This window comes from Heterodontus francisci, chromosome 20, assembly GCF_036365525.1.
Source record: "Heterodontus francisci isolate sHetFra1 chromosome 20, sHetFra1.hap1, whole genome shotgun sequence".
In the NCBI taxonomy this organism is placed as follows: Eukaryota; Metazoa; Chordata; class Chondrichthyes; order Heterodontiformes; family Heterodontidae; genus Heterodontus; species Heterodontus francisci.
In genome coordinates this window covers 67,497,614-67,524,345 of record NC_090390.1, presented here as the reverse complement: position 1 = coordinate 67,524,345, position 26,732 = coordinate 67,497,614, and the positions used below count along the sequence as shown (strand labels likewise).

Genomic DNA, 26,732 nt, shown 5'->3' with positions numbered 1-26,732 from the left:
TTTGCCAAAATAGCATCTGTATAAATTTGGCTTGAATGTTGTTACAGTCATTAAAGATAATTGTTATTGGAAAGAGACGAGAACTTGAAAGAGACTAGAAATAACACTGAAGAATTGAAACTGGATTTTGATTGTCCAATTCAATGGTATAGGGGAGATTAAAATGCAATGATTCAGTCATTGGGCTGTGGGAGAACTGGAGGATGTGAACACTGAGTGCATGCAATATCAAGGAATGTGATAAACATAGAGTGGAATCAGCAACAATATCAGCAAGAGAATGAATAGAGTTGGATATATGAGTGGAGGAAATCATTAATATGATAAAAAAAAGAGTGGGGAGAGAATACAATCTTTAAGAACATTTAAATTGATGGAAAAAGAGTTGGAAAGTGAACCATAAGCTAAAGCATAAGTGATTCGATTTGAGAAAAAACTAGTTAATCATGATTTACCTGCAGATTGCTTGGTACAACTTTGGACAACTTAGCTTTGGACAACTGCAAGACAATGAAAATGATTCACCAAATGTTCAAGAACAACTTGCTAAAATGCATGACACAGGGAACAAGATCACCAGCAGTCAAGTTGAAAACTTGAATAATGATAATGGATTTAGTCAGATTTTTGATTACTATTTTAAATTATTTGTCTTTATTGCAGATGCTTGTGGAACAAAAGAAACTTAAAAGGAAAAGTCAGATTCTGATTCAGAAGCTGGTGCCTAATGAACAGCTCATGAAAGCAATTGATGACCTTGCTATTGTGACAGAGACTATAGAAGAGGAGCGAATTCTACATGAGAAAAAGGTATACCCATAGCACATCTTGTGAGATTAGTCAGCAATCTACGGTCAGAATTTTGCGTTAGTCAAACGGGAGCCGTCCACCGACCAAAAAGTCAGTGGCGATCCCGCCTCCGCTGGGCCTGGGGATCCAGTCCGGATTTTACGGTCCCCAGGCCCTTAACTGGTCTTAGGCGGGACTTCCATCTCATTGAGGCCAGTCAGCGGGTTGGCAGCTCTTAGTCCCATCAGTGCCACGGGGAGCGGTGGCTACTGCAGCGACTGCAACCCAACTTCGTGTTCAAGATGACGGAGAGGATGGTAAGGTTTTTGGGGCCTAGCCAGGGGTGATTGGTTGGGCCCTGGAGTGGCAAGGGTGGTCGATTGGGCGGACGGGCGGGTGTGTTGGGTGTTGGGGGTGGTTGAGGCAGGGGGGGTGGCCCTCTGTCAGTGCCTGAGCAGGAGAGCCCCCACCCGAGGCCGGCAGCAGACCGCCTACTTTTCACAGGCAGCTTTTCTTGGCCCTGATCTGCCCGCCTGCCAACGGTAAACTCCTTGTGGCAGAGGCCCTTAAGTGGCTGTTAATTGGCCGCTTAAGGGCCCGGGGTGGGGGGGGGGGGGGGCGGGCCATTTGCCGCCGCCACAGCCCCACGTAAAATGGTGGCAGAGGCGGGAACGAGTTGGGAAGGGCTTCCCACTGCATTTTACGGCACCCCCCTGCCAGCAGCCAGCTATTTGGGGAGGGGCGTATAATTCCGGCCTATGTCTCTATAATGGAAATATATTTTCTATTCATTCTTGGGATGTGGGTGTGATGTGGTAAGGCTGGCAGTCGTTGCTCATCCCTAATTTCGCTTGAAAAGGTGGTCTGGGCTTTTCTTGCTGGACCACTTCAGAGGTCATGCCATGCTGGCGTGGCATTGGAGTCACATATAGGCAAAACCAGATAAGGCAGGCAGGTTTCCTTCCCCAAAGAACATTAATGAACTAGATGGGTTTTTGTGACAATCAGTCGGCTTCACAGTCACTTTTACTCTTGCCCGTGTTGTTAGTTCCATTTTTTTTTTAAACAGATTGCAAATTCTCAAACTTGTACTGTGGGATTTAAGCCCACATGTAGATCATTAGTCCAAACCTCTAGATTATTAGTCTCATGACAGATTCACTACACTATACTTATATATTCATGATCTTCCACCATCACAAATTTTATTCAGTTTTTTTTGTCTATTGAAGTTCATTTTATCTATGCACAGTTATTTGTATTGATGAATTAATTTACGTATAGTTAGCTTACTAATATTAAACATAAAAATCTGAAGACACATTAAGTGCTTTAGTGGAAACCAGGAAATAGTTAAATTTTAGGTGATATTAGTATGAGATGTTAGGAGACAGAATGAGAGAAATTAATGGCATTTAGAAGACACAAGCAACATAGTAGATATGTACAAATCCAATGTAAGCCTTTCCTCCTTGTACCGTCAGCTAAAGGAGATGGAGGAACAACTAAATGATTCTACCCTTAAGAAGGAAGTAAACGCACTGATGAAGCAGCTTGAGCTTCTCCAAGCAGACAAAGGAGAACTTGAACTTCAATGTCAAAATTCTTACCAGCAAGTGAAGGATCTGAAACACACCAGTAAGTATTCTGCACTGCGACATAATAAAGATTCGCAATAATGCATCTTAACTTGTTGTTAATACAAAAGCAAAATACTGTGGATGCTAGAAATCTAAAATAAAAACAGAAAAAGCCAGAAATACAGAGATAATGTTTCAGCTCAATAGCCACATACGCTGCTTGACCTGCTAAGTATTTCCAACATTATCTGCTTTTATTTTTAACTTTTTGCTAGACTTCAAAGACCTAGTTTGAATTCTCAAAATTATTTGCAAAATCCTTGAAAACATTACAGACTGCTCCCCAACAATGATTGAGGCACTTTCAGCCTTTTGACTATGGTACTGAATCAGAGTTGCTGTGCCAACATAAAAACTTAAACATTTTTCCCAACAACTTCTGATATTGTGAATTATGGTTCTGTTATGCACTGTTTTCCATTACATTTTTTTCTGCTTTTATGTATTATGCAGCAACTTGCATTTATATTGCTTTCCTCATATTCTGACGGGCATCTTAGAGCTCTTTACGGAAGAGAACGATTCAGTAGGCATGGGCAGGCAGAACAGGGGAAAAAACTGGAGAATGGAAAGTGCTGGAAATACTCAGCAGGTCAGGCAGCATCTGTGGAGAGAGAAGCAGAGATAACGTTTCAAAGAAGAAGAATAAAGAACAGTACAGCACAGGAACAGGCCATTTGGCCCTCCAAGCCTGTGCCGATTATGATGCCTGTCTAAACTAAAACCTTCTGCACTTCCGGGGACCGTATCCCTCTATTCCCATCCTATTCATGTATTTGTCAAGATGCCTCTTAAACGTTGCTATCGTACCTGCTTCCACCACCTCCCCTGGCAGCAAGTTCCAGGCACTCACCACCCACTGTGTAAAAAAAAAAAAAAACTTGCCTCACACATCCCCTCTAAACTTTGCCCCTTGCACCTTAAACCTATGTCTCCTAGTAACTGACTCTTCCACCCTGGGAAAAAGTTTCTGCTATGCCACTCATAACTTTGTAAACCTCTATCATGTCGCCCCTCCACCTCCGTCATTCCTGTGAAAACAATCCAAGTTTATCCAACCTCTCTTCATAGCTAATACCCTCCAGACCAGGCAACATCCTGGTAAACCTCTTCTGTACCCTCTCCAAAGCCTCCACATCCTTCTGGTAGTGTGGCGACCAGAATTGTACACAATATTCCAAGTGTGGCCTAACTAAGGTTCTGTACAGCTACAGCACGACTTGCCAATTTTTATACTCTATGTCCCAACTGACGAAGGCAAGCATGACGTATGCCTTCTTGACTACCTTAACCACCTGCGTTGCCCCTTTCAGTGATCTGTGGACCTGTACGCCCAGATCTCTCTGCCTGTCAATACTCCTAAGGGTTCTGCCATTTACTTTATACTTCCCACCTGTATTAGACCTTCCAAAATGCATTACCTCACATTTGTCCGGATTAAATTCCATCTGCCATTTCTCCGCCCAAGTCTCCAACCGATCTGTATCCTCTGACAATCCTCATCATTATCCGCAACTCCACCAATCTTTGTGTCATCCACAAACTTACTAATCAGACCAGCTACATTTTCCTCCAAATCATTTATATATACTACGAGAGCAAAGGTCCCAGCACTGATCCCTGCGGAACACCACTAGTCACATCCCTCCATTCAGAAAAGCACCCTTCCACTGCTACCCTCTGTCTTCTATGACTGAGCCAGTTCTGTATCCATCTTGCCAGCTCACCTCTGATCCCATTTCAGGTCTGTGACTTTTCATCAGAACTGTTAGAAAAGAATTAGGTTTTATGCAAGTGATGGGGGTGGTGGAGGGATGATGGGGAAGAGAACAAAAGAGAAGGTGTGTGATAGGGCAGAGGGCAGGAGAGATTAAATAACAAAACTGTCCTGGGACAAAGGCAAGAGTGTGTTAATGATTGTGGTGAAAGACAAAACATTAGTCCAGAGAGAGTGTTAATAGCGGAATAATGAGCAGCTCTGTCTCCATGAAAAACAGGCACACAGTTAAAAAGTAAAATAAAATAAATATAAAAATATAAAAAATATTTTAAAGAAGGCCAGTCATGCTCTGAAGTTATTGAACTCCATGTTCAGTCCGCAAGGCTGTAGAGTGCCTAATCGAAAAATCAGGTGCTGCTCCTCGAGCTTGTGTTGATGTTCACTGGAACACTGGAGCAGGCCAAAGACAGAAATGTTGGCATGAGAGCCAACCGCAAAGCGGTCACCTCAATATAGAAGCGACCGCATTGTGAACAGCGAATACAGTATACTAAATTGAAGGAAGTAGAAGTAAATCGCTGCTTCACCTGGAAGGAGTGTTTGGGGCCTTGGATAGTGAGGAAAGAGGAGGTAAAAGGGCAGCTATTACACCTCCTGCGATTGCATGGGAAGGTGCCATGGGAAGGGGACAGGGTGTTGGGGGTGATGGAGGAGTGGACCAAGGTGTCGCGGAGGGAACGATTCCTTTGGAATGCTGACGGAAGGGGAAGGCGTCTACGAATATTCATTATAAGCCTACTGACTCCAACGGCTACCTTGACTACAATTCCTCACACCCTGTTTCCTGTAAGGACTTCATCTCATTCTTCCAGTTTCTCCGTCTCCGACGCATCTGTTCTGATGATGCAACCTTCCATGACAGCGCTTCTGACATGTCTTCCTTTTTCCTCAACCGAGGATTCCCCCCACTGTGGTTGACAGGGCCCACAACCGTTTCCGACACATTTGCCGCACTTCTGCCCTCACCCCTTCCCCTCCCTCCCAGAACCGCGACAGGGTTTCCCTTGTCCTCACTTTCCACCCCACCAGCCTCCCCATCCAAAGGATCATCCTCTGCCATTTCTGCCACTCCAGTGTAATGCCACCACCAAACACATCTTCCCATCCCCTCTCCTGTCAGTATTCCAAAGGGATCGTTCCCTCCGCAACACCCCGGTCTGTTCCTCCATCACCCCCAACATCTCGTCCCCTTCCCACGCAATCGCAGGAGGAAGCAATTTACTTCTACTTCCTTCAATTTAGTATACAGTATTCGCTGCTCACAATGTGGTCACCTCTACATTGGGGAGACCAAACGCAGATTGGTGACTGCTTTGCGGAACACCTCCGCTTAGTCCAAAAGCATGACCCTGAGCTTCCAGTCCCTTGCCATTTCAACACCCCCGACCTGCTCTCATGCCAATATCTCTTTCTTTGGCCTGCTGCAGTGTTCCAGAGAACATCATCGCCAGCTCGAGGAGCAGCACCTGATCTTTCGATTAGGCACTCTACAGCCTAGCAGACTGAACATTGAGTTTAATAACTTCAGAGCATGACTGGCCTTTTTAAAAATATTTTTTATATTTTTATATTTTTTTTACTTTTATTTTTTAACTATGTGCCTTTTTTCATGTAGACAGAGCTGCTTGTTATTCTGCTTTTAACACTCTCTCTGGACTAATGCTTTGTCTTTCACCACAAGAATTAACACACTCTTTGCCTTTGTCCCAGGACAGCTTTGTTATTTAATCTCTCCTGCCCTCTGCCCTATCACACACCTTCCCTTTTGTTCTCTTCCCCAGCATACCCCCCTCCCCCTTCACTTGCTTAAAATCTAACTTTTTTCTTGCTTAAAATCTAATTTTTTTCTTGCTTAAAATCTAATTTTTTTCTAACCTTTGCCAGTTCTAATGTAAGGCCACCGTCCTGAAATATTAACTCTGCTTCTCTCTCCACAGATGCTGCCTGACCTGCAGAGTATTTCCAGCACTTTATGTTTTGATTTCAGACTTCCAGCATCTGCAGTATTTTACTTTTTAAAAAAATGTAGAAGCTAGGATGGTGAACTGAGGAAGTTTTTCAAAGCACCGAAGGGAGATGGCAAGCTGGAGGAAAAATAGATCTGGGGGAGGGTCTGAAGCATAGTGGATGAATAGATGGCCATCAGTTGTAGAGTGGAGAAAACCAGATGCAAGACCACTATGCTAAATGATCAGAGCATGCGTGGGCAGAGAATGGGAAGGGATCTTGCATGTAGAGTGAGACAAACAGTAGTTTGAAAATGAGAACAAAAATTTTGAAATTGACCTGCTGGAGCATAAGGAGGCAGCAAAACTGGAAGAGGACTATTCACAATATACATTAATGATTTTGATGAGGGAACTAAATGTAATATCTCCGAATTTGCAGATGACACAAAACTGGGTGGGAGGTTGAGTTGTGAGGAGGATGCAGAGAGGCTTCAGGGCGATTTGGACAAGTTAAGTGAGTGGGCAAATGCGTGGCAGATGCAGTATAATGTGGATAAATGTGAGGTTATCCACTTTGGTAGCAAAAACAGGAAGGCAGATTATTATCTGAACGGCTATAAACTGAGAGAGGGGAATACGCAACGAGACCTGGGTGTTTTCGTACACCAGTCGCTGAAGGTAAGCATGCAGGTCCAACAGTGGTAAAAAAGGCAAATGGTATGTAGGCCTTCATAGTGAGAGGATTCGAGTACAGGAGCAGGGATGTCTTGCTACATTTATATAGGGCCTTGGTGAGGCCACACCTGGAATATTGTGTGCAGTTTTGGTCTCCTTATCTGAGGAAGGATGTTCTTGCTATAGAGGGAGTGCAGCAAAGGTTTACCAGACAGATTCCTGGGATGGCGGGACTGACGTATGAGGAGAGATTGAATCAGTTAGGATTATATTTGCTGGAGTTCAGAAGGGTGAGGAGGATCTCATAGAAACCTATAAAATTCTAACAGGACTCGACAGGGTAGATGCAGGAAGGATGCTCCCGATGGTGGGGGGAGTCCAGAACCAGGGGTCATAGTCAAAGGATACGGGGTAAACCTTTCAGGACTGAGATGAGGAGAAATTATTTTACCCAGAGAGTGGTGAGTCTTTGGAATTCACTACCACAGAAAGCAGTTGAGGCCAAAAGCTGTATATTTTCAAGAAGGAGTTAGATATAGCTCTTGGGGCGAAAGGGATGAAAGGATATGGGGAGAAGGCGGGAACAGGTTACTGAGTTGGATGATCAGCCATGATCATAATGAATGGCGGAGCAGCCTCGAAGGGCCGAGTGGCCTACTCCTGTTCCTATTTTCTATGTTTCAATGTTTTTTTTTATGTAGGACAGAGGTGACGGGAGTGTGGGACTAGGTGCAGGAAAGATGTGGCCTACAACTATTTGGATGAATTGATGGTTGAAGGAGGGATAATGATTAGGAAGGTACTGGAGAAATCAAGTTTTCAAGTGGTAAAGAAATGGACAAGGGTTTCAGCAAGGGCAAAGATGGAATGGTGACAGACAATGTTTAATGGTTGTAAGAAAGTGATTTTGGTAAGGCAGCAAATATGGTGGAAGAAGGTGAGCTTCATCAAACAGGAGAGCATAATTATTTTGGAAACTACAGAAAGTATTTACTTCAGTGATTCAAATCTAATTGGTGTATCTCTTCAACAAATGTCATTACTATTTTCTATGACTTGCAAATACCTTAGGATTTAAGCTCAGGTACTTCTGTTACAGTTGACGAACTGAAGAAGCAGATCCGACAAGCAGAAAACCCAACACCATTGCCACCTCCTCCTCCACCACCACCACCACCTCTTCCTCTACCATCACCGTCTTCAAATCCTTTCAAGTAATAAAACTTTTTTTTCCCTATTCTGAATTTTGGAGACACATGAAGTAGGCTAAGTTTACAGTGCATTGGAGTTTCAAAATCAAATGGATGTCTTACAAGATTTGTCCACTGTTTTACTGTATATTAAATGCCAGAGTATTCCTTTACTATATTTATCCATTAACATTATACAGTAAAGTTAATTTCATACAAATGGAGTCAATTATATGTATTATAAGTTTGTAACACCATCATGAGAACCTCAAAAGGCTGCATAGCCTTGTCATTACCTCTCTGTAAAGCCTTGTTGTCCTAAGCTACTTGTGGTGGAATGATCGATCTGATGGGTAGTGACGACACCAGACTCTGGGCTGAATTTTATGGGCCCCCCGAGATGGGTTCGGAGGCAGGGGATCCCATAGAATTGCGACAGGAGGCGGAGGGCCCGTCGCCTTCCCATCGCTGTGCAATTTTGTCGAGGGTGGGATAGGCTGAAGACTGCCTTCCTGCCCAGAGGCCACTTGAGACCCTTAAGAGGCACATGAACAGCCACTTAAGGCCTCTTCACCCTGCTGCTGGCATTAAGCCAGTGAAACAAGGCAACCTCCCTGCTGGCTTGGGGCTGGGAGGGGCCCTCCTCCATGGGCAATCTGTGGCCCACAGAGGGTCCCTGCCAGCAAACAAATCACCTCCCTGGACACCCCTCCCCCTGTACCTGACGCCCACCCTCACTGGGGCCGGCCTGGCCCCGGCAACCCACCTCATGTACTTGAGGTTTGGGTCTCCAGTGCTGGGCCTGGGTCCAAGGCCTCTGCAGTATAGGCAGTGGCCACTGCTCCCAGTAGCACTGCTGATACTATTGAGCTTCTGGCCCTGTGATTGACTTGCAGCTCTTGGAGGTGGAATCCCCATCTTCGGCACCAGGCTGTTAATTGGCTTGGTGCCGTACAATCATGTTCGGGGGACTCCAAATAGCCGAGGCTGGATGCCCCTCGCCTTTGTGGCCCAGCGCTGGGAGCCCTGCCATCAGCACAAAATTCAGCCCACTATATCTTTGGATATCTCTGGCAGCACCATTACTGTTCTTGCTGCCTTTCAGACAAATGCAGTGCTGGGGAGCACTGAATGCAACATCATTGTAGTGAGAGTTTTTGACAATGGAAAGGAAAATGCATTGAAGATAGTTCCAGATCTCAACCTTGCATATGTTCATCCACAATCCTACTGTAGTGAGTGTTCAGAATCTAGAAGTGCAGCAGTATACTTTTCTATTCAAACAAGCTGTTGATACACTGCCCAATTGATATGCAGATATGAGCGTGCCTGTTATGCCAGTCATAAACGAAACTAGCCTAACGCATGTCTTCCATGCAATAGCATGCAGAAAACCACTTACTCTTAAGCCAATTTGCTACTGTTACGACCAGGTGAGCAATGTGTCTAGGGGTCTTTGGCTGTCTTTACCTGGTTTTATTGTAACAGGGTTTAATTTTAAACACACCGTGTTTTGAGCTCCCCTTTGTGTGAATCCTTGTTCACAGTTTCCAATTATCAGGCAAATAACTGAACACAAACAGGCTTTCTTTGGTTTAAAGCAGAAAGAGGAAATTTATTAAAAATTAAACTCTAATACGGTTCACGCCAACGGATATAAGAAGCGCTCACGCTAGCGTGCACATGCGATATAAACATGCAAATAGGAATGGAAAAGAACAGAAGAAAAGATAAGTTGAACAGTTTGAGGCAATATCTTGTTACTGTTTCTCGAGCTCGCTGTAGTCCTTGATTGAAGATATGGCCTTGTGATTTGTTGGGGCCCAGGAATCTTCTTAAAACTTTGTGGCAAACCCTTCTCTCTTTGAGTTTCACGTGTTTTCACAAGATTCAGTTCTGTGGGAAGAGATGAAGCAGGCAGCCAGGCAGGAGAGGAGATGTTCTCAGTCCCAGGAGAAGGTCTTTACTCCATGAGCACATGGCTTTGTCTCTGGCAATTCCTTTGTTTGGGAATTCAAGAACAGCCAGTCAGTCATGTGATCAAAACTGGTCTGACCACTTCTGTGTATTGGAGGAACAGGGATTGGCTCCCTTTTTTTCAACATTGTCTGGTACAATGCAAATGTCCTTCCAGTCAGAGATTGCAATATTTAAAGTTTGTGTTCATGTGGCGAAATAACGTGTGCCTTAGTCTTGGCAGGTGGGGTTTGCCTGACAGCTGCTATGCGATAAACAGTCAGGAAATGTGTGCTGTTCTGCAGTCCTGATGTGTTTGCTACTGGGTAATCTCCAGGTATTATTACACCAAAAATAATTTCCAGCCTTCGAAATCGTCTCTAAAGCAGTAACGTTATGAATCTGTACTGCTGGTGGCAGCACAGGTTGGAAATTCAGTGGGTGTTGACTGTGGTTACCTTATATGCTGGCACATTTTGAAAATTTAGGTCCACCATTCCCCCAGTTTTCCAACCACTGAAGGGATATTTTCAGAAATCTCTGCTTCAGGTGGGGACATAGCTCCCCATTGCCAGGGAGTATTCGTAAAATTACTGTGTAGGTTACTGATGCTTGACACTATAACAGGATATTTTCTTGGGGTTGGCATGCATTTTTGTGGAAATTACTTTGTATTACAAAATGTTTGTTTAAGAAAAATGTTAATCTTGCCATAAGAAGAGTACTTGAAATGATTTGAAAAATATGACATTTCAAATATTTCAAATAAGTATTATATTTTTGATGCAACCTTGAATAGGATACGTAAAGACAGACAACAGAATTTTTCAGCTGTGCTCCCTAAAACTTAATGGAGGTGATTCTGCGATCCCACAGGAAACCATGCTCAAAGGAAATGCCAGTTAAAGAATTACCTACCGTGTTTTAGCCTTTCTCCACTCTGCACTCCCTATGATTGTGGCTTCTCTGCACGGAGTGTATAATGGCAAAATTAGCCAGAATCATAAGCATGATGGTCAGTTTATTATCTGTGAGATAGATTAGAGAAGTTGGGTATTGCACTTTTTGCAGTATAACTTATGCTTGCATCCGAATGGAGGTTTTAAGAAAAACTTATTTATATTTCAACAGAAATCTTATGATGATTATTTGTAAAAGACAGAAAGCATCTAATTTGTCTGGGATTGGAAAAGGCCTTTCTGAGGAATCAGGTGAGCAATTGTATCTGAAGCATTACACATGTGCATGGCTAAATATTCTTTTAAACACAAGTTAAATTATGATTAAAATATTCAAATCACAATGTGAAACCTGAATTTCTTAAAACAATATCTAATTTTTGAATTGGTTAGTACATCTCTCATCTGCTTGCAGCTGAACTGGGCCCATGTTTTTATCAAGAACAGTACTTGTGATGTTCCTCCACCCAAGCTAAGAAAACATCGATCATCATGAAGCAATCCATGCCCACATGCAGCAAGACATGGACAACATCCATGTTTGGGCTGCTAAGAGGCAAGCAACATACACACCAAGTTAAAAATAGAACAGAAACCCTGGTAACTTGGGAAGATGTGTGCAGAGAAGTGTCAGTCATGTGCCCCTTGACAGGACAGAACCTTAGCTCAGCCCAGCCTGTTCCATCTCTTTAAAAAGCCTGCAGAAGGAGAGAATTCCCACGGAAGGAGAGAAGACCACAACCCATCTCAGCTTTCCATCACCTCTCTAAAAGACCCTGAGAAATCCACTGTGTCAACTCATCTTGTCTCCTGCCTTTGAAGAAAATCCTACTAAATTAATTCGCAACACCGCCTTAAAGGATCCCAGTGACCTGTCTATGTGTACTCTGAGGCTAGACTGTATGCCAGTTTTGGAACACAACATATCTCATCTGCTGTTTTCTTCAGGAATGAGCAATTATTCAGCCCAAGTATTTTTTTGTCTGTAACAGAGCTCTGAACAAAAATCTCTTTTATTTTTCCGGTTAACCGGTGTATGTGTGTGTGTGTGTGTGTGAGAGTGTGAGGAGCTAAGGTAAAAAGGGAACTTTAAAGTTTCAATCTGTGTGTTTATGCTTTACTTTGTTACTGGTTAAGACTTGTTTTATAATAAACTAATAATGTTGTTGTTCATTAACGAAACCTAGTTAGTGTGTTTTATTTTGAGAAAAATTGACCATATCGGTAAGTGGGAAAATTTAAATATGTTGTGACCTGTGGAGAAGTGGAACTAGAATAAACAGTGCACTCCCCTGCCTTGGGCATAACGTTATCCAGGACAAAACAGTTGTTCGATTGGCACCCATCCATCACCTGAAACATTTCCTCTCTCCACTACCGATGCAACGTGGCTGCAACTTGCCAAGGCTCCTTCGACAGCACCTCCCAAACCTATGACTTCACCATCTGGAAGGACAGTGGCAGCAGGTGCATAGGAACGCCACCATCACAAGTTCCCTCTAAGTCACACACCATCCCGAGTTGGAAATATATCGCCATTCCTTCATCATTGCTTGGTCAAAACCCTGGAACTCCCTACTTAATAGCACTGTGGGGGTACCTTCACCATACACACTGCAGTGGTTCAAGAAGGAGCTCACCACCACCTTCTCAATGGTAATTAGGGATGGGAAGTAAATGCTGTCCTTGCCAGTGACACAAACATTCCATGAATGAATGAATAAAAGGAACTGTTGCTGCCACTGTTGAATTTATACTATTTTCTAACTGTATTTCCTACTTTGCAACAGCGACTATGCTTCACAAGTATTTTTTTTAGATTAGATTAGATTAGAGATACAGCACTGAAACAGGCCCTTCGGCCCACCGAGTCTGTGCCGACCATCAACCACCCATTTATACTAATCCTACACTAATCCCATATTCCTACCAAACATCCCCACCTGTCTCTATATTTCCCTAACACCTACCTATTCTAGTGACAATTTTTTATAATGGCCAATTTACCTACCAACCTGCAAGTCTTTTGGCTTGTGGGAGGAAACCGGAGCACCCGGAGAAAACCCACGCAGACACAGGGAGAACTTGCAAACTCCACACAGGCAGTACCCAGAATCGAACCTGGGTCCCTGCAGCTGTGAGGCTGCAGTGCTAACCACTGCGCCACTGTGCCGCCCACAGTTGGCTGTAAAATGCTTTGGAATGTCCTGAGGTTGTGAAAGGTGCTATAAATGCAAGCGTTCTTCTAACCACATTGTGACTATCCTTGCATACGTTGCAAATGTTGGGCCTTTTATCATCTCCGCTTTCCTATCCAATTTTGCTGTGACAACCATCCCGAGGTTGCTCTAGTGGCAAAGTGAAGTGAGGTTCTGATTCCCCCAGCTGCATGTCCTTCTGTACAAGAAAAACCTATTCTGTGGCTGGCTGTATACAACACTACTAGCATGTTACAGCTGTAAATAAGAATCAGCGGGATACGTTGGTATTCTGTTGCACCCTTCTATAGTAATTTGAAAAAAATCACCCTTTGTGTGTCCTCTTGATATTTTTTCTTTAATATAGAAAAGTCTTTGCAGATATTTTTATATCTTATTTTATAGTTTTAAGCCTACACAAGTGTGAAGCATAAAGTTTTTAAATGTGTGTGTAGTATATAATAAAGATACACACCAGTTGTTTGTGTGAGTAATTTGTTTTCCAAATTATTATTTTTCAAATCTGAGGTGAATTTTCCTACAGGGCAGCATTTAGAAGACCTGAAGAAACAAGCAGTTGATGAGATGATGGAGAGAATTAAGAAGGGCGTTCACCTTAGGAAAGTTAATCATACTAACAGGGTAACACAGTAGTTATTACAATTTATTTTTATTAGAAACTTGCAATGCATTTCTCTTCCTTTTGAAAATATGAAATCTATCTACAAAGTGATTGGATACCAGTCTTACATCAGGTTCGGAATCCTTAAAGAAGTATGCAGCAGATATAAGTTTATATAATTACATATGCAGAATTAATCATCTCCTTGGTGAATGGGGGAAATGGAAATTTCACACTGGTGCAGTAGAGCATGTTATGTAATTATGTAATTGGAATTATGTAATTGGAGTCCTGAGCTGCTTTCTTTCAACTCATAGCAAATATAAAGACACCGGGCGGCGCAGTGGTTAGCACCGCAGCCTCACAGCTCCAGGGACCCGGGTTCAATTCTGGGTACTGCCTGTGCGGAGTTTGCAAGTTCTCCCTGTGATCGCGTGGGTTTTCGCCAGGTGCTTCGGTTTCCTCCCACAGCCAAAGACTTGCAGGTGATAGGTAAATTGGCCATTGTAAATTACCCTTAGTGTAGGTTGGTGGTAGGGAATATGTGATTACTGTAGGGTTGGTATAAATGGGCGGTTCTTGGTTGGCACAGATTCGGTGGGCTGAAGGGCCTGTTTCAGTGCTGTATCTCTAAATAAAAAATAAAAAAAATAAAAAGAAACTCCAGTTAACAGGGTGTTTGACTTCCTGACAAATCCCCAACAGTTATTGATATAGAACAGAGTTCATATAGTGATAACTAGTAGCAATGATTCAAGTCAGCAAATGCAGCAGCACTTTACCTTTCATCCATCCTTCTTTATTCTTGCTTTTGCCTTATGTACTCCACTACCCCGGGAGTAGGAGCAACCACAACTCATTCTCCCAAGGCCCAGTCCCTCAGGATCATTACATAGCTGCAGTGCTAAGGTGCATGATGCTATCACTGGATTTAATCACTTCAGTCCTGCCTGCATCAATCCAGTACAGGGTTGGACACCATCTATTTTTATAATATCAAGATTTTTATCAGACTCCTAATATATGTAATTGCATCTGAATGATACTATAAATTCTTTTAAGCTATTAAAATTCTTAGCTATATAAATCTACAGGAACATTATGAAATTCCGAAGCAAAGTAATCTTTGCATTGCTCCTTTGATTTGTTTTGAGTTTTTTCCCCAAATATGCACATTAATTTGTACTAAATAAACTTTGTACCAATAGACATAATTTTGTTTAATTCAGTAACTACCAGATTAGTCAAGATTTTGCAAGGTTTAAAGGTCATTGTAAATTGCAGCAAGCAAGCATATAATTAACCCTGAAAAATGTTACTTCCTCCTATTGTTTTCGTCCCTGAAAAGGCTTTTCACCAAAGTTCACCTGTTTGTTTTCTTTCATTATCCTAATTTTCCTAATAGAACAGTACAGATTATTCAGTTCAGAATCCTTTAGAGACTGTTGGTTTCAGCCATTAATGCAGCTAATCAGTTTTGTATCAGAGTAAATAAAAACAAGAAATGCAGGAAATACTCAGCAGGTCTGGCAGCATCTGTGGAGAGAGGAGCAGAGTTAACATTTCTGGTCAGTGACCCTTCATCAGAGTGTATCAGAGTGGTTTGTTCTTCTTGGTTACAGTTCATTTGCTTGTTTCCAGACTCCATCGATTAAGAATAAACCTCCAGAAAATAATGCATTACAGGAACTCAAAGGGGTGCTGCTGGTAAGTCATGAATTTAATTCCCAGGTATTTTAAAACATTTTTCTCTTCATCTATTTAGGTTCCATTCTAACTGTGTGGCCAGTCATACAACTTGTCCTCAAACCCCTGCAAATGCTATTGTCAAAAATGCTTTAGAGTGACCTGGGTAAAATTGGCACTTTTTCTGTAGTTGGGTTCTACCAGTCTCTAATTGGTCTCTCGTTGTATTTCTCACATGGACCAGCGGTATAAGAGACCAGGAGGTAAAGTGAAGTGACTCCAGTTGCATAACTATGGAATCTGCTTTGATTCTTTATAAAGCACCATAATCTGACTTACCAGGCCAATGTAAGAGAGATGACCTAATGGTTGTGAACAAAGTAAAAAGGATTATTACTATTGACTTTAGGGTGCACAGACAACACATACTGTGTATTAGACTTGGACTCTGATGTGTTGTCCACAGTCCAAATTGATTCACTGCTTTATACAGTAAATACTGATGGACTCAAATAGCTGTAGCTTCCTGTTCCTCCCTAAGCTTGGGAAAAAAAGAAATACCATTAGAAAAATGGATTGTTGTGTGTATGCATGTGTTGGTGGGGTGGGGGTGAGGTTTATCTGGCTTAGAGCTGCAACATTAGAAAACGCAGATGCAGCTCTTCCAGTGACCGTATGTAACTGAGCGTGTATGGGTATGCTTGCAGAGTAAAGGCCTGCTCAGGTCAGGAAAAGGAACCCGACCCGAACCTGACTGAACCATAGCAGACCCGAGCCCGACCCGGCCCAAGTCCCTCCGATTTTGCCCCGAGCCCGACCCCGCCTCGACCTGACCATCCCTTTACTTACCTTCGGACTCGGAACCTCCAGGAAGCTGCAGCACATGCGTGATGACGTCACAGTGATGTCAATCGCTCACTACACAGACTCAGTTTTGTCCCGGACTCCCAGCTCAGGTAATTTTTTAAATTTCAATACTTACCAGCAGAGCACGTACTGTGTGTGTCTGGCCTGACCCTGACCCGGACCCGAACCCGAACCCAAAAGCCGGATCCGGAAGATGGGCCCGACCTGACCTAAATCATGTCGTCGGGTCCCTTCGGGTTCGGGTTGGGTAGCAGGCCTTTAATGCAGAGGTCAAGGTTCCAATTCCAATGTCAGTTCATTACTGATTAGTTCATTTTAGGAAAAGTGGGTGTGAACACTTTGCAGTTGACCTTCAGCACTTGTGGAGAGAAAATTGCTTCAAGTTTTTACACCTGATTGTTATCCAGCAAGCATTGCTGAAAAGTATATGTATGCAGACATTGGATGAGGTCAAGATTGGGATTAGCTGGGAAACGACTTATGATTGTATAGTTCATCAACAGTTATTTTTAGACTTGCACGTAAAGAATGACCAGTTGGGGACATTTTGGAGTACTCCAGATACCATTGGAACCATAACCCAGCAGAAGTTGGCCACTTCAGGATTGGAAAAGGAAGTGGGAAAGAAAATGAGATCCAGACCAAAATCAGAATTCTAATTTAGAAGTCAACTAATGTACTCAGTCCAAGCTTCAAATCACATTGCCTGGATGAAACGTTAAACCAAGGCCTCAGCTGCCTGTTCTGGTGGTTTAAGTGGACATTAACAATCTCATAGCACTTCTTGAAGAGCGCAGGAAGTTCGTCCAACATCCTGGCCACATCTTCCTTCAAACAGTGCCACCAGAAAATAGATTAAGTGGTCATTCATATGTTGCTGTTTGAGGGATCATTCTGTGCACAAAATGGCTGTTGCGTTTAACTACATAATCATACTGGCCCTCAAATAATTCATTATAAATGAAGTGCTTTGAGACATTTTGTGAGATGTAGTAATATGTTGCATAAGTACAAGCTTGTTCCTTTTCTTTCCTCCTACCATCTTTTAATTTTCCTACTTTTGTTTCGATCAGTGTTAACAGTATCTATATGCAAATAAGCATCATTCCAATACTGCTATCTAACTCTAACCTGCTTGAGATAAAGATCCTTAATTATAAACCTGTAAATCTCATGTTTTGTTTCATGCAGATCACAATCAGTTGTTTATGCCCTTTAGTGAATTTTCACAAATTTCAGCTGCAAATTAGCCGTTACAGTGCTGATTCTTGGCAGCAGTTACAATGCTATGAATTGTGATGTATTTATGTTTGTGTAAAGTGAACAGTCTCACTGCCAGACAGCCACATTGTGACCTATAACAAGGCACCATTACACTAGATATACATTTCTTAAATAAACACAATTGTTTCTAATCTTGAGTCCAACAACTTTCTCATATTTGACAATCTAGCTGCTGCTGATATTGAGCAATAACTATGGATAAAGCCCTGTAGGGGTGCTCAGACCCGTAACATTTCAAGACCTTCTGTACTTCTCTGCTCTTTGCCAATGCTGCAGTGTGCTTTGGAAGATATTCAACAGCTGTTGTATAATTTCCTTTAAGACTGTTCTCCCTTTAAGAGCTTGATATGCTGATGAGCTAAGTACCAGGACATAGTGATGAGACTCTAAGCCGGAGTCATTCTGCAACTGTGTCACCTAGAGGAAAGTCTACAAATAGTTTGCTCTGTACTGTATATAATAGTTTAACTGTAATAAACCTATTTGAGATCTTCACCCAACTGGACTCCACACATCTCATTTATGTTGCATCAGACAACATAAAGAACACATTACATGGTGGCAGCTGTGGTGAGAAGACAAGATCTAAGTTGAAGACCACGGGCCAAACAGCTTTGAAAATGCGCATTCCTGCAGCCACTAGACAGAAAAGTTCTACAGAAATACTGGCCTAAATAGTGGACAGACAAGAGCACAGAATGACAGGCTGCAAGTAAATCGGGTGAGTCATTGTGTCAACTGATTTAAAAAGAAAACAAGCTTTGAAGTGCCTAAAAGGTTGATTTTTTTCTGAAGACTCCGTTAAAAAAAAAAGTGAAAGACCCGACTCCTCTCCCAGGTTGATCAAGGTCGGTGCCAATACAGGAGGTGTCCAAAAACCCCAATCACTGCAGAGTCTCTATTCATGCAGCCAAAGATGAAAGAAACTCCTCAAACCACTCGAACATGAAGAGGAACTTCCATTATGGAAGCCACAGTTTAAAAAAATATTAAACCACTCGAGCTTGAAGAACGTAATCAAACTCTAGCAAAAAAGCAATTGAACTGCCTATTGAACAGCTGTGTAAACAGTCAAGCTTAAGTGCCGCCAGAGCACTTAAACACAGAGCACTGTCAAACACCTGCTCCTCTCAATCCAAGCAGCTAATCTAAATAACAGAGTTTCTGAAAGGGGAAACAGTGCAGAGTCATAGAACAAGTCTTAAAGCAAGTTTTAAGCAAAAGAACAGCAGGAAGATGGATACCAAATTTCCCAGCATGAACTGGAGGGCGCTGGATATTCTACCCGAGTTCCAACTTTTCAAACAAAGAATACAGTTTTGCTTCACCGACCAAGCGATTGCAGAATCAGAAAAACAGGCTGTAAAAAAATACTAATAGCACTTGGAAATGAAGCATTACACAGAATCAATACCTCTGGCTTATCTGAAGATGATCAGAAATATCCCACAAAGATATGGAAAGTCTAGAAGATCAGCTCCAATTAAGAATTAATTTTAGAATTCGCTACCTGGAATTGATGTCCTACAGGCAACAGCCACAGGAATCAATAGACCAGTTCATCAGTAGATGCCGTAGTAAGGGCAACGAATATGATTTTTCGGAAATTGATCTGTCAGAGCTGGTGATTGTCTCAACACCCATTGAAGTATTTCAGAAAGACATCTTGGGGGGAAAAAGAAAGGTCACAGCATTGATGCACTGCTAGAAGATGACAGGAAATATGAAAACACTGTTGCTGGACAACAGCATCTGCAAGTATTAGGTGCAGCCAACAGTATCAGCATGATAGCCAGATCGAAAAGCGAAAACAAGCTGTGTGGTAAGTGTGGTTGGTCCCATTCACTGCAAACTTGTCCTGCATTTCAAGACCTGTGCAAAGCGTGCAGTGCAAAAGGACACTGGGACCACCTATGCAACAAATATGGCTCCAAATACGCAGCCAGAAGTCACAGTTGGACACAAGCAAACAAAAGTTGGTGCAGCAACAGGGTAACAGCAGCAAGGAAAACGTCAGAGACCTGTGTAACCGCAAGCCCATATACACAGTCCACAATGAAACAGATCTGTTTCAATCTCAATCAGAAGATGAGCAAGTGTTCCACATTGTGAACCTGACGCATCATGTTGATGAAGTCAAACAACTGGAAGCTTTTGCCACTATTAACATCACATGCCCAAAGAAAGCTGGCAAACATACACTCAAGATTAAGATTGATACCGGTGCTAATGCAAATATCCTACCAGTCCAATCCTCAAAGATGTGTACCAGAGTCGTTGGAAATCAATGATACAACCAACAACTACCAAGTTATCTGCATACAACAGGTCACCCATTCCTTACAATGGCACAATGCAGATATGGCAAGTCAGCACGGAAACCACAAATATTCTACCTGGTAGACATGAGTGGACCAGCAATGGCAGGACTGCCTGCGTGTAAGGCCCTCAACATCATGACCATCCATGAGGTCACCAAGGCACCCTTTACAGCAGAAGAGACCAAGGGTACCCACATTGAGTCACAGTCCTTCCAGGCTGTCAGTAGTTCTGGTTTGGAAAGTATCAGCCTCTTCTCAGAGATGCAACACCAAGAGGATGAAGATCCAAAATCAGATGGTGAAAGTTTTTCATCAATGGACAGCGTCTCTTCACGCTCCAGCGACTCAGAAGAGACTAATGTCATAACTACTGACAAGCAAAGGCTGGCATTGGGGAGTATTCCCAAGGGGAAATATCCAAAGATTGGAACCTGCTTGCAGGCTCCAGCCAGCATCAAACAGTACAATCTGGAAATCCAGCAACAGCACAACTTCACTTCAGCTATCAAGAGAACCACTAGCATCACAATGAGCCAGAATGGACAGGTACCTCCATGAGGCCAAGTATTCCTCCCCCAAGTCCTCGACCTTGAGCCCAAGACCTACAGACGTGGAGGATGAGAAGAGGCGAAGGACACTCAATGCTCTGAGGAGGCAGAGGAGGAATGAGTTGAAGCATTGTCTGTTGGTTCTTCAAGATGAGGTGCTGGAACTTTCCAAGAATGACGAGGCCTCAAAAGTGGTCATCTTGAGGAATGCAACAGAGTATCTTAGCAGGCTGAAGGCAGAGCAATAGAAACTGAACGCAGAGAGGGAGAAACTTCAGAAAAAACAGCAAGAGCTGACATACAAATTCTCCGAGCAAGAGTTGTCAAACCACCAAAATGATATATGGACTCTTAAGTAATAATAATATATATGAACTCATAAGCTTCTGCATGTGTAAATTTCACAATCTCTAGCCATGTGTAAATAATTTGGATATCTAATTTTAAGTTTTTTTTACTTTTAGTATATGAGACTTAACTTTGGAAAGTAAGGGGATGTTTTATGATTGATTTTAAGAGTGATGTCTCTTTAAGATCTTAGTATGCTAATGAGCTAAGTACCAGGACATAGTCATGTGACTCAAAGCCAGAGTCACTGCAACTGTAACACCTAGAGGAAGGTTCTGTAAATAGTTTGCTTTGTACTATACATAATAGTTTAGGTGTAATAAACTTATTTGAGATCTTCAACCAACTGGACTCCACGCATTTCATTTATGTGGCATCAGAAACATAAAGGACTCATTACAACATCCAGTCTCCTTCCACCTCTTAACATATTTACTCTCAAAGTCTGATAAATTGTTACACATTTTGTTCTCCGATACTTTGTCCACTAAAAGTTTTTTTTTTAATCTGTCATGGTAATCAGGTTAGCTGTTGAACAGCAAATAAATAGTCCAATTTAAAATTTGTATTCCAAGACACACATTTGTGAAGTTAAAAACAGAAAATGCTGTAATACTCAGCAGGTCTGGCAGCATCTGTGGAGAGAGAAACAAAGTTAACATTTCAGGTCTGTGGCCTTTCATCAGATCTGAAACGTTCAGGACACCGACCTGAAACATTGGGCTGGATTTGCAATCGTCCATTGGGGCAAGGTCAAGTGTGGGCACGGTCTGAAAATAGCGCGCTCAGATGCACTGCAATTTTTAAAGGGAGGGTGGTGGGGAGAGCCGGCAACCTACATGCCTCTAATTAGCTTTTTTTTTGTGTGATGTAATATTCTGTGGAGAGTTATGAAGCACAGCTGCAAATTGCAAGCCAGACATACTTATTGCTATCATCTCCTGAATGCATTGTAAGAAGGGAACAATAAGGTATCCCTTGCCACTCATGCTGAAAGTGCAACTTTAAAAGTTATTCTATTTAGAACATCTGTCATAAGGTTTCACTTGTAATGAAACTATGACTATCTCTCTTCAAATGTGCGAGAGGTTTCCTTTAAGGGAGGAATAATTCCAGAAAATGAAACTTGTTTTGTTGTCCACCTTATTCATGAATTGCTACAATTCCCTATTGCAGACAGACTTTTAAATATGGCCTCTTACTGGTTTGCAATCGGAAGTGTAATTTGAGATTTTTGATAACAGTTAATAAAGGTAGTTAACCAAAACTTTCAGGAACTGAAGCTGCTTATTTTGTCCAGGGCATGAAGATGCCCATGATGTTGTGCGCTAACTTTAAATTGTCTTTTTGTAATGCATTTGTTTTCTTTCTCCTGAAGAAATCTGGTAAAGTTGGAACACTGACAGCCATTACTCAGGTTATGGAAGAAAATGAGCTGGAAAGAATCCTACGGCACAGAAAGGCAGCAGCAGAAACTAATGCTGGTGGCAAGTTCTCAATCATCCTCTGTTTATAATCTATAGCTAGTGCTCCTTCTAGATATCCCTAATCACTTGGTTATCAGGTTGTTATGATCCAAATAAGGCCATTTTATTCCACTTATGACCCTGTGAATAAAAAGTATTTAATCACTAACATTTTCTTTTGTGTAGTTTTTGTAACCTTAAAAAGGTCACTGGTATCAGACCCACCGGCCGTCCATGTCTCCGCTATAAAGACGTCTGCAAACGCGACATGAAATCGTGTGACATTGATCACAAGTCGTGGGAGTCAGTTGCCAGCATTCGCCAGAGCTGGCGGGCAGCCATAAAGACAGGGCTAAATTGTGGCGAGTCGAAGAGACTTAGTAGTTGGCAGGAAAAAAGACAGAGGCGCAAGGGGAGAGCCAACTGTGCAACAGCCCCAACAAACAAATTTCTCTGCAGCACCTGTGGAAGAGCCTGTCACTCCAGAATTGGCCTTTATAGCCACTCCAGGCGCTGCTTCACAAACCACTGACCACCTCCAGGCGCTTACCCATTGTCTCTCGAGACAAGGAGGCCCAAAGAAAGAAAGAAAGGAAAAACCCAAATATAATTTTCAGCTTTGGGAATTAGGGTTTGTTTTCTGATGTTAGCAGTAATTTTCTGATTTTTAAGTATACAGAGCCATATATTTTCATTTATAAATGAACTCCTTTTAGTGTTTAAAAAAAGGTCAAAAATACATTCTGAATAATTCACTTCGTAATTTTCAAAATTAGCCAACAATTATTTTCACAAACAACTGACTGAATAACTTGAAGTTATATTTTTCTACTTTATGTATGAATGTGTCAGAATGCGAAGCTAGCAAATGAGCTGAAAAAAATGGATGCTTTTTATTTCAGGTTTACCACACAACTCGGTGGATATAATAACACAATCTACGCCTGCCTTAAATTCAGGAAGTGAACTCGTCAGAAATAAGTTTACTCGGGTACCATTCCGAAGGGAGCTAAGCAAAAATGTAAATCCAAAAATTTCGGTTCCCTGTTCTGATTCAGATCACAAAGAGCAGGAAGTTAACCATCTGTGAGTACTACCAAATACATTTGAGATCTTTTGGATTTGAATTAGTATGCTAGATTTGATAATTCCACAGTTGTGTTCATTGTAGTAAGGTTTTTTTCTTGGCTTCAAAAAACCCTGATTTTTTCAAATATGGAATATTTGATGCTTTTGCCTGTTGTTTGGGTAAAAGTAATTATTGACACCTAGAATTCTAATAGGGCATTATCATCAGCACTTCTTCCTTGCAAGCCACCTTAGTTGCCTTAAACAAATGGTAACTAGTTGACTGAATTAACACGATTAGCAGGCATGCAAGTACATTTCTGTTTTAATAACGATGTGCTTGTGCTTTCAAAACATCCAAACTTTACCCTTGAAGCTTTCCAATATGTTGGAGTAGAATCTGGACTGTGCGAACATCTTTCATGCTCTGAGCTTAAGTCCTTTTTGTGTGCTGAACTATCAGGCTACAAATGGGTGATAATAGTGAGGCACTTTATAGAAATTTTTTTTGACTTCTAGAAATTTTAATTTGATCCTGTCACCCTTGTGGGTTTCCCTGATTTTTTTTAGACAGATTTTAGCAAGAAATATTACTTACACAATATCACATTTGAGTAGAGACAGAAAATACGCCTTTTCTGCTTTTCTTTACCTGCAACTGAACATGTGTATAGGAAACAGGAAAATGAAAATCCAACACTGATGTCTGGTGCCAAACCATTTATTCCCTTGGAAATCTTAAGGGCAGACTAGAAAGCAAATTCTTGCCATAAACAGATGCTACAATTTTCCATTTAAAAATTAATTACAGTGAGGTTGTGTATGAAGTATTTTTTTAAATCAAATTAGTGTGGAAAATCCATTTAATAAAATATATAATACATGACAAAACCCAAAGGGTGTTCATGTTGATTTAACATGAATCTGAGAAGTGAGGAAAAATGAATGCTGTGACATATGTTGTGACCTCCAAGTGTCATATTAACCCCAACTTGAAGGTAAACATTTCAGTAAGGTTGTATTAGAAGCATTAACTTTTTTTTCAAAAATAAATTGTTTATTTTTAAGTAGAATGCGATTAATTGTTCCATCTGTCACATATGAGGATCTTGGATAAATTATCAGCACAAAAGTACGAAGTAAATGGGATCAACTTGTTGCATTGGTGCAGTCATTAGAACTGAAGCTTTGGTGCCTCGTACTGTTGTGAAATAAATCTAGCTTTTACAGGTGTGTGCTACTCAAACATTACAGGGGAATTAAAAGGGGTTAAGTCAGCACAAATGGAAATGGAAATTACTTTCTAATCCAAGTCTTGTTATTAGTGGTGTTGCATTCTATTGAAGTGATCTTTTTTGATGTACGTATGATTACTTCTCAAAATATGTGATAAATAATTAAAAGTAAATCCAAAAGCAGAGAGTCTATCCAATCTATTTGTATCTATGAGGAAGCTTTGTAGCTGCTGAATTTAGCTTGCTGAAAAAGGTCATTAAAGCAATCACAGGATGTATAAGAGAGGGTTGTGCCATTTTCTGTCTTCTAGACTAAATTTTTTTCACAGTTCATTTGCGAGCAACAATACTGTTGTACAGTGGGCGAAAAAGAGGAGCAAATTTAATTTGCTTACGTGAGAGTTTCTTGGAGCTGCCTTTTGTCAATGTGCACAGGTTTTTGCCTACTCTTTAAAGATTAGGTTTTATTAACAATCCCAAAGTGGTTAATGAACCAATGTTTTGATCTTCCATATAATTTATTCTGCCGAATGAAGTGCAAATTACTTAACGGGAAAGGAAATGAAATAAACCTGTGCAAATGCAGGCACAATACATGATAAATTGAAACTCGAAAGCACTTTGTATTTCAGTGTTCTGCACAGTCATGGTTATTATGTGGAATAAAAGAGTTATGTGAACTTTCTCATTTAGTCCACTGCTTGCTTATTAACTGATGAAAAATGATACTTCGGCATAAATCCTTTGCTGTTAAATAAGCAATTCCTTTGTTTTGCGTTAACTGTTGCACTGCTGGCATTTTTTTTTAGAAATACAATTTTCACCCAAATATCCTCATCATCCCTATATTCTTCAATGACATGGTTCAAATAGATTGAAACATTACTGATAAAAATGTTGCTATATGGAATGGGTGGCAGTGTGCAACTGTATTGCATTTCTGTAATACTGCTCATCTGATATCTATTTAATTACAGTTGAAAGAAATAATATGAAGGATTCTTCCTCAGAATCTTTGGTTATGGAATTCTAGGCATTTTACTAGTTTATTATAGAAATTTACAGTTTTGCTGTATATTAAGTTTCAACTTTCCGTATAATGCACATTTAGTGAGCAAGATTGGAGAATGAAGCACCATGTGCAGTGCTGTTCTCATATCCTCATGAGTTTTGATATATGTATTGACCAAAGAACAGTACAGCACAGGAACAGGCCATTTGGCCCTCCAAACCTGCGTCGATCTTGATGCCTGCCTAAACTAACACCTTCTGCACTTCCGGGGCCCATATCCCTCTATTCCCTTCCTATTCATGTATTTGTCAAGATGCCTCTTAAACGTCGCTATCGTACCTGCTTCCACCACCTCCCCTGGCAGCAAGTTCCAGGCACTCACCACCCTCTGTGTAAAGAACTTGCCTCGCACATCCCCTCTAAATTTTGCCCCTCGCACCTTAAACCTATGTCCCCTAGTAACTGACTCTTCCACCCTGGGAAAAAGCTTCTGACTATCCACTCTGTCCATGCCGCTCATAACTTTGTAAACCTCAATCATGTCGCCCCTCCACCTCCGTCGTTCCAGTGAAAACAATCCGAGTTTTTCCAACTTCTCCTCATAGCTAATGCCCTCCAGACCAGGCAACATCCTGGTAAACCTCCTCTGTAGCCTCTCCAAAGCCTCCACGTCCTTCTGGTAGTGTGGCGACCAGAATTGCACGCAATATTCTAAGTGTGGCCTAACTAAGGTTCTGTACAGCTGCAACATGACTTGCCAATTTTTATACTCTATGCCCCGACCGATGAAGGCAAGCATGCCGTATGCCTTCTTGACTACCTTATCCACCTGCGTTGCCACTTTCAGTGACCTGTGGACCTGTACGCCCAGATCTCTCTGCCTGTCAATATTCCTAAGGGTTCTGCCATTTACTGTATACCTCCCACTTGCATTAGACCTTCCAAAATGCATTACCTCACATTTGTCCGGATTAAACTCCATCTGCCATTTCTCCGCCCAAGTCTCCAACCGATCTATATCCTGCTGTATCCTCTGACAATCCTCATCATTATCCGCAACTCCACCAACCTTTGTGTCGTCCACAAACTTACTAATCAGACCAGCTACATTTTCCTCCAAATCATTTATATATACTACA

General features: G+C 41.7%; 1 protein-coding gene across 2 annotated transcripts in view; it reads left to right on the top strand.

Moving 5' to 3' along the window:
* Positions 1-26,732, top strand: part of shtn1 (shootin 1) — a 143,703-nt gene that overhangs the window by 72,769 nt on the left and 44,202 nt on the right. The window contains exons 9-16 of one of the 2 annotated variants that reach the window (XM_068052978.1): positions 664-810; positions 2,274-2,427; positions 7,933-8,047; positions 11,111-11,190; positions 13,681-13,778; positions 15,400-15,465; positions 22,191-22,299; positions 23,181-23,364. In XM_068052978.1, coding sequence (XP_067909079.1) covers positions 664-810; positions 2,274-2,427; positions 7,933-8,047; positions 11,111-11,190; positions 13,681-13,778; positions 15,400-15,465; positions 22,191-22,299; positions 23,181-23,364 — 953 coding nt within the window. Of the gene's footprint in view, positions 1-663; positions 811-2,273; positions 2,428-7,932; positions 8,048-11,110; positions 11,191-13,680; positions 13,779-15,380; positions 15,466-22,190; positions 22,300-23,180; positions 23,365-26,732 lie in introns of those variants that run through there. The other variant, XR_010977067.1, reaches the window with a different exon arrangement.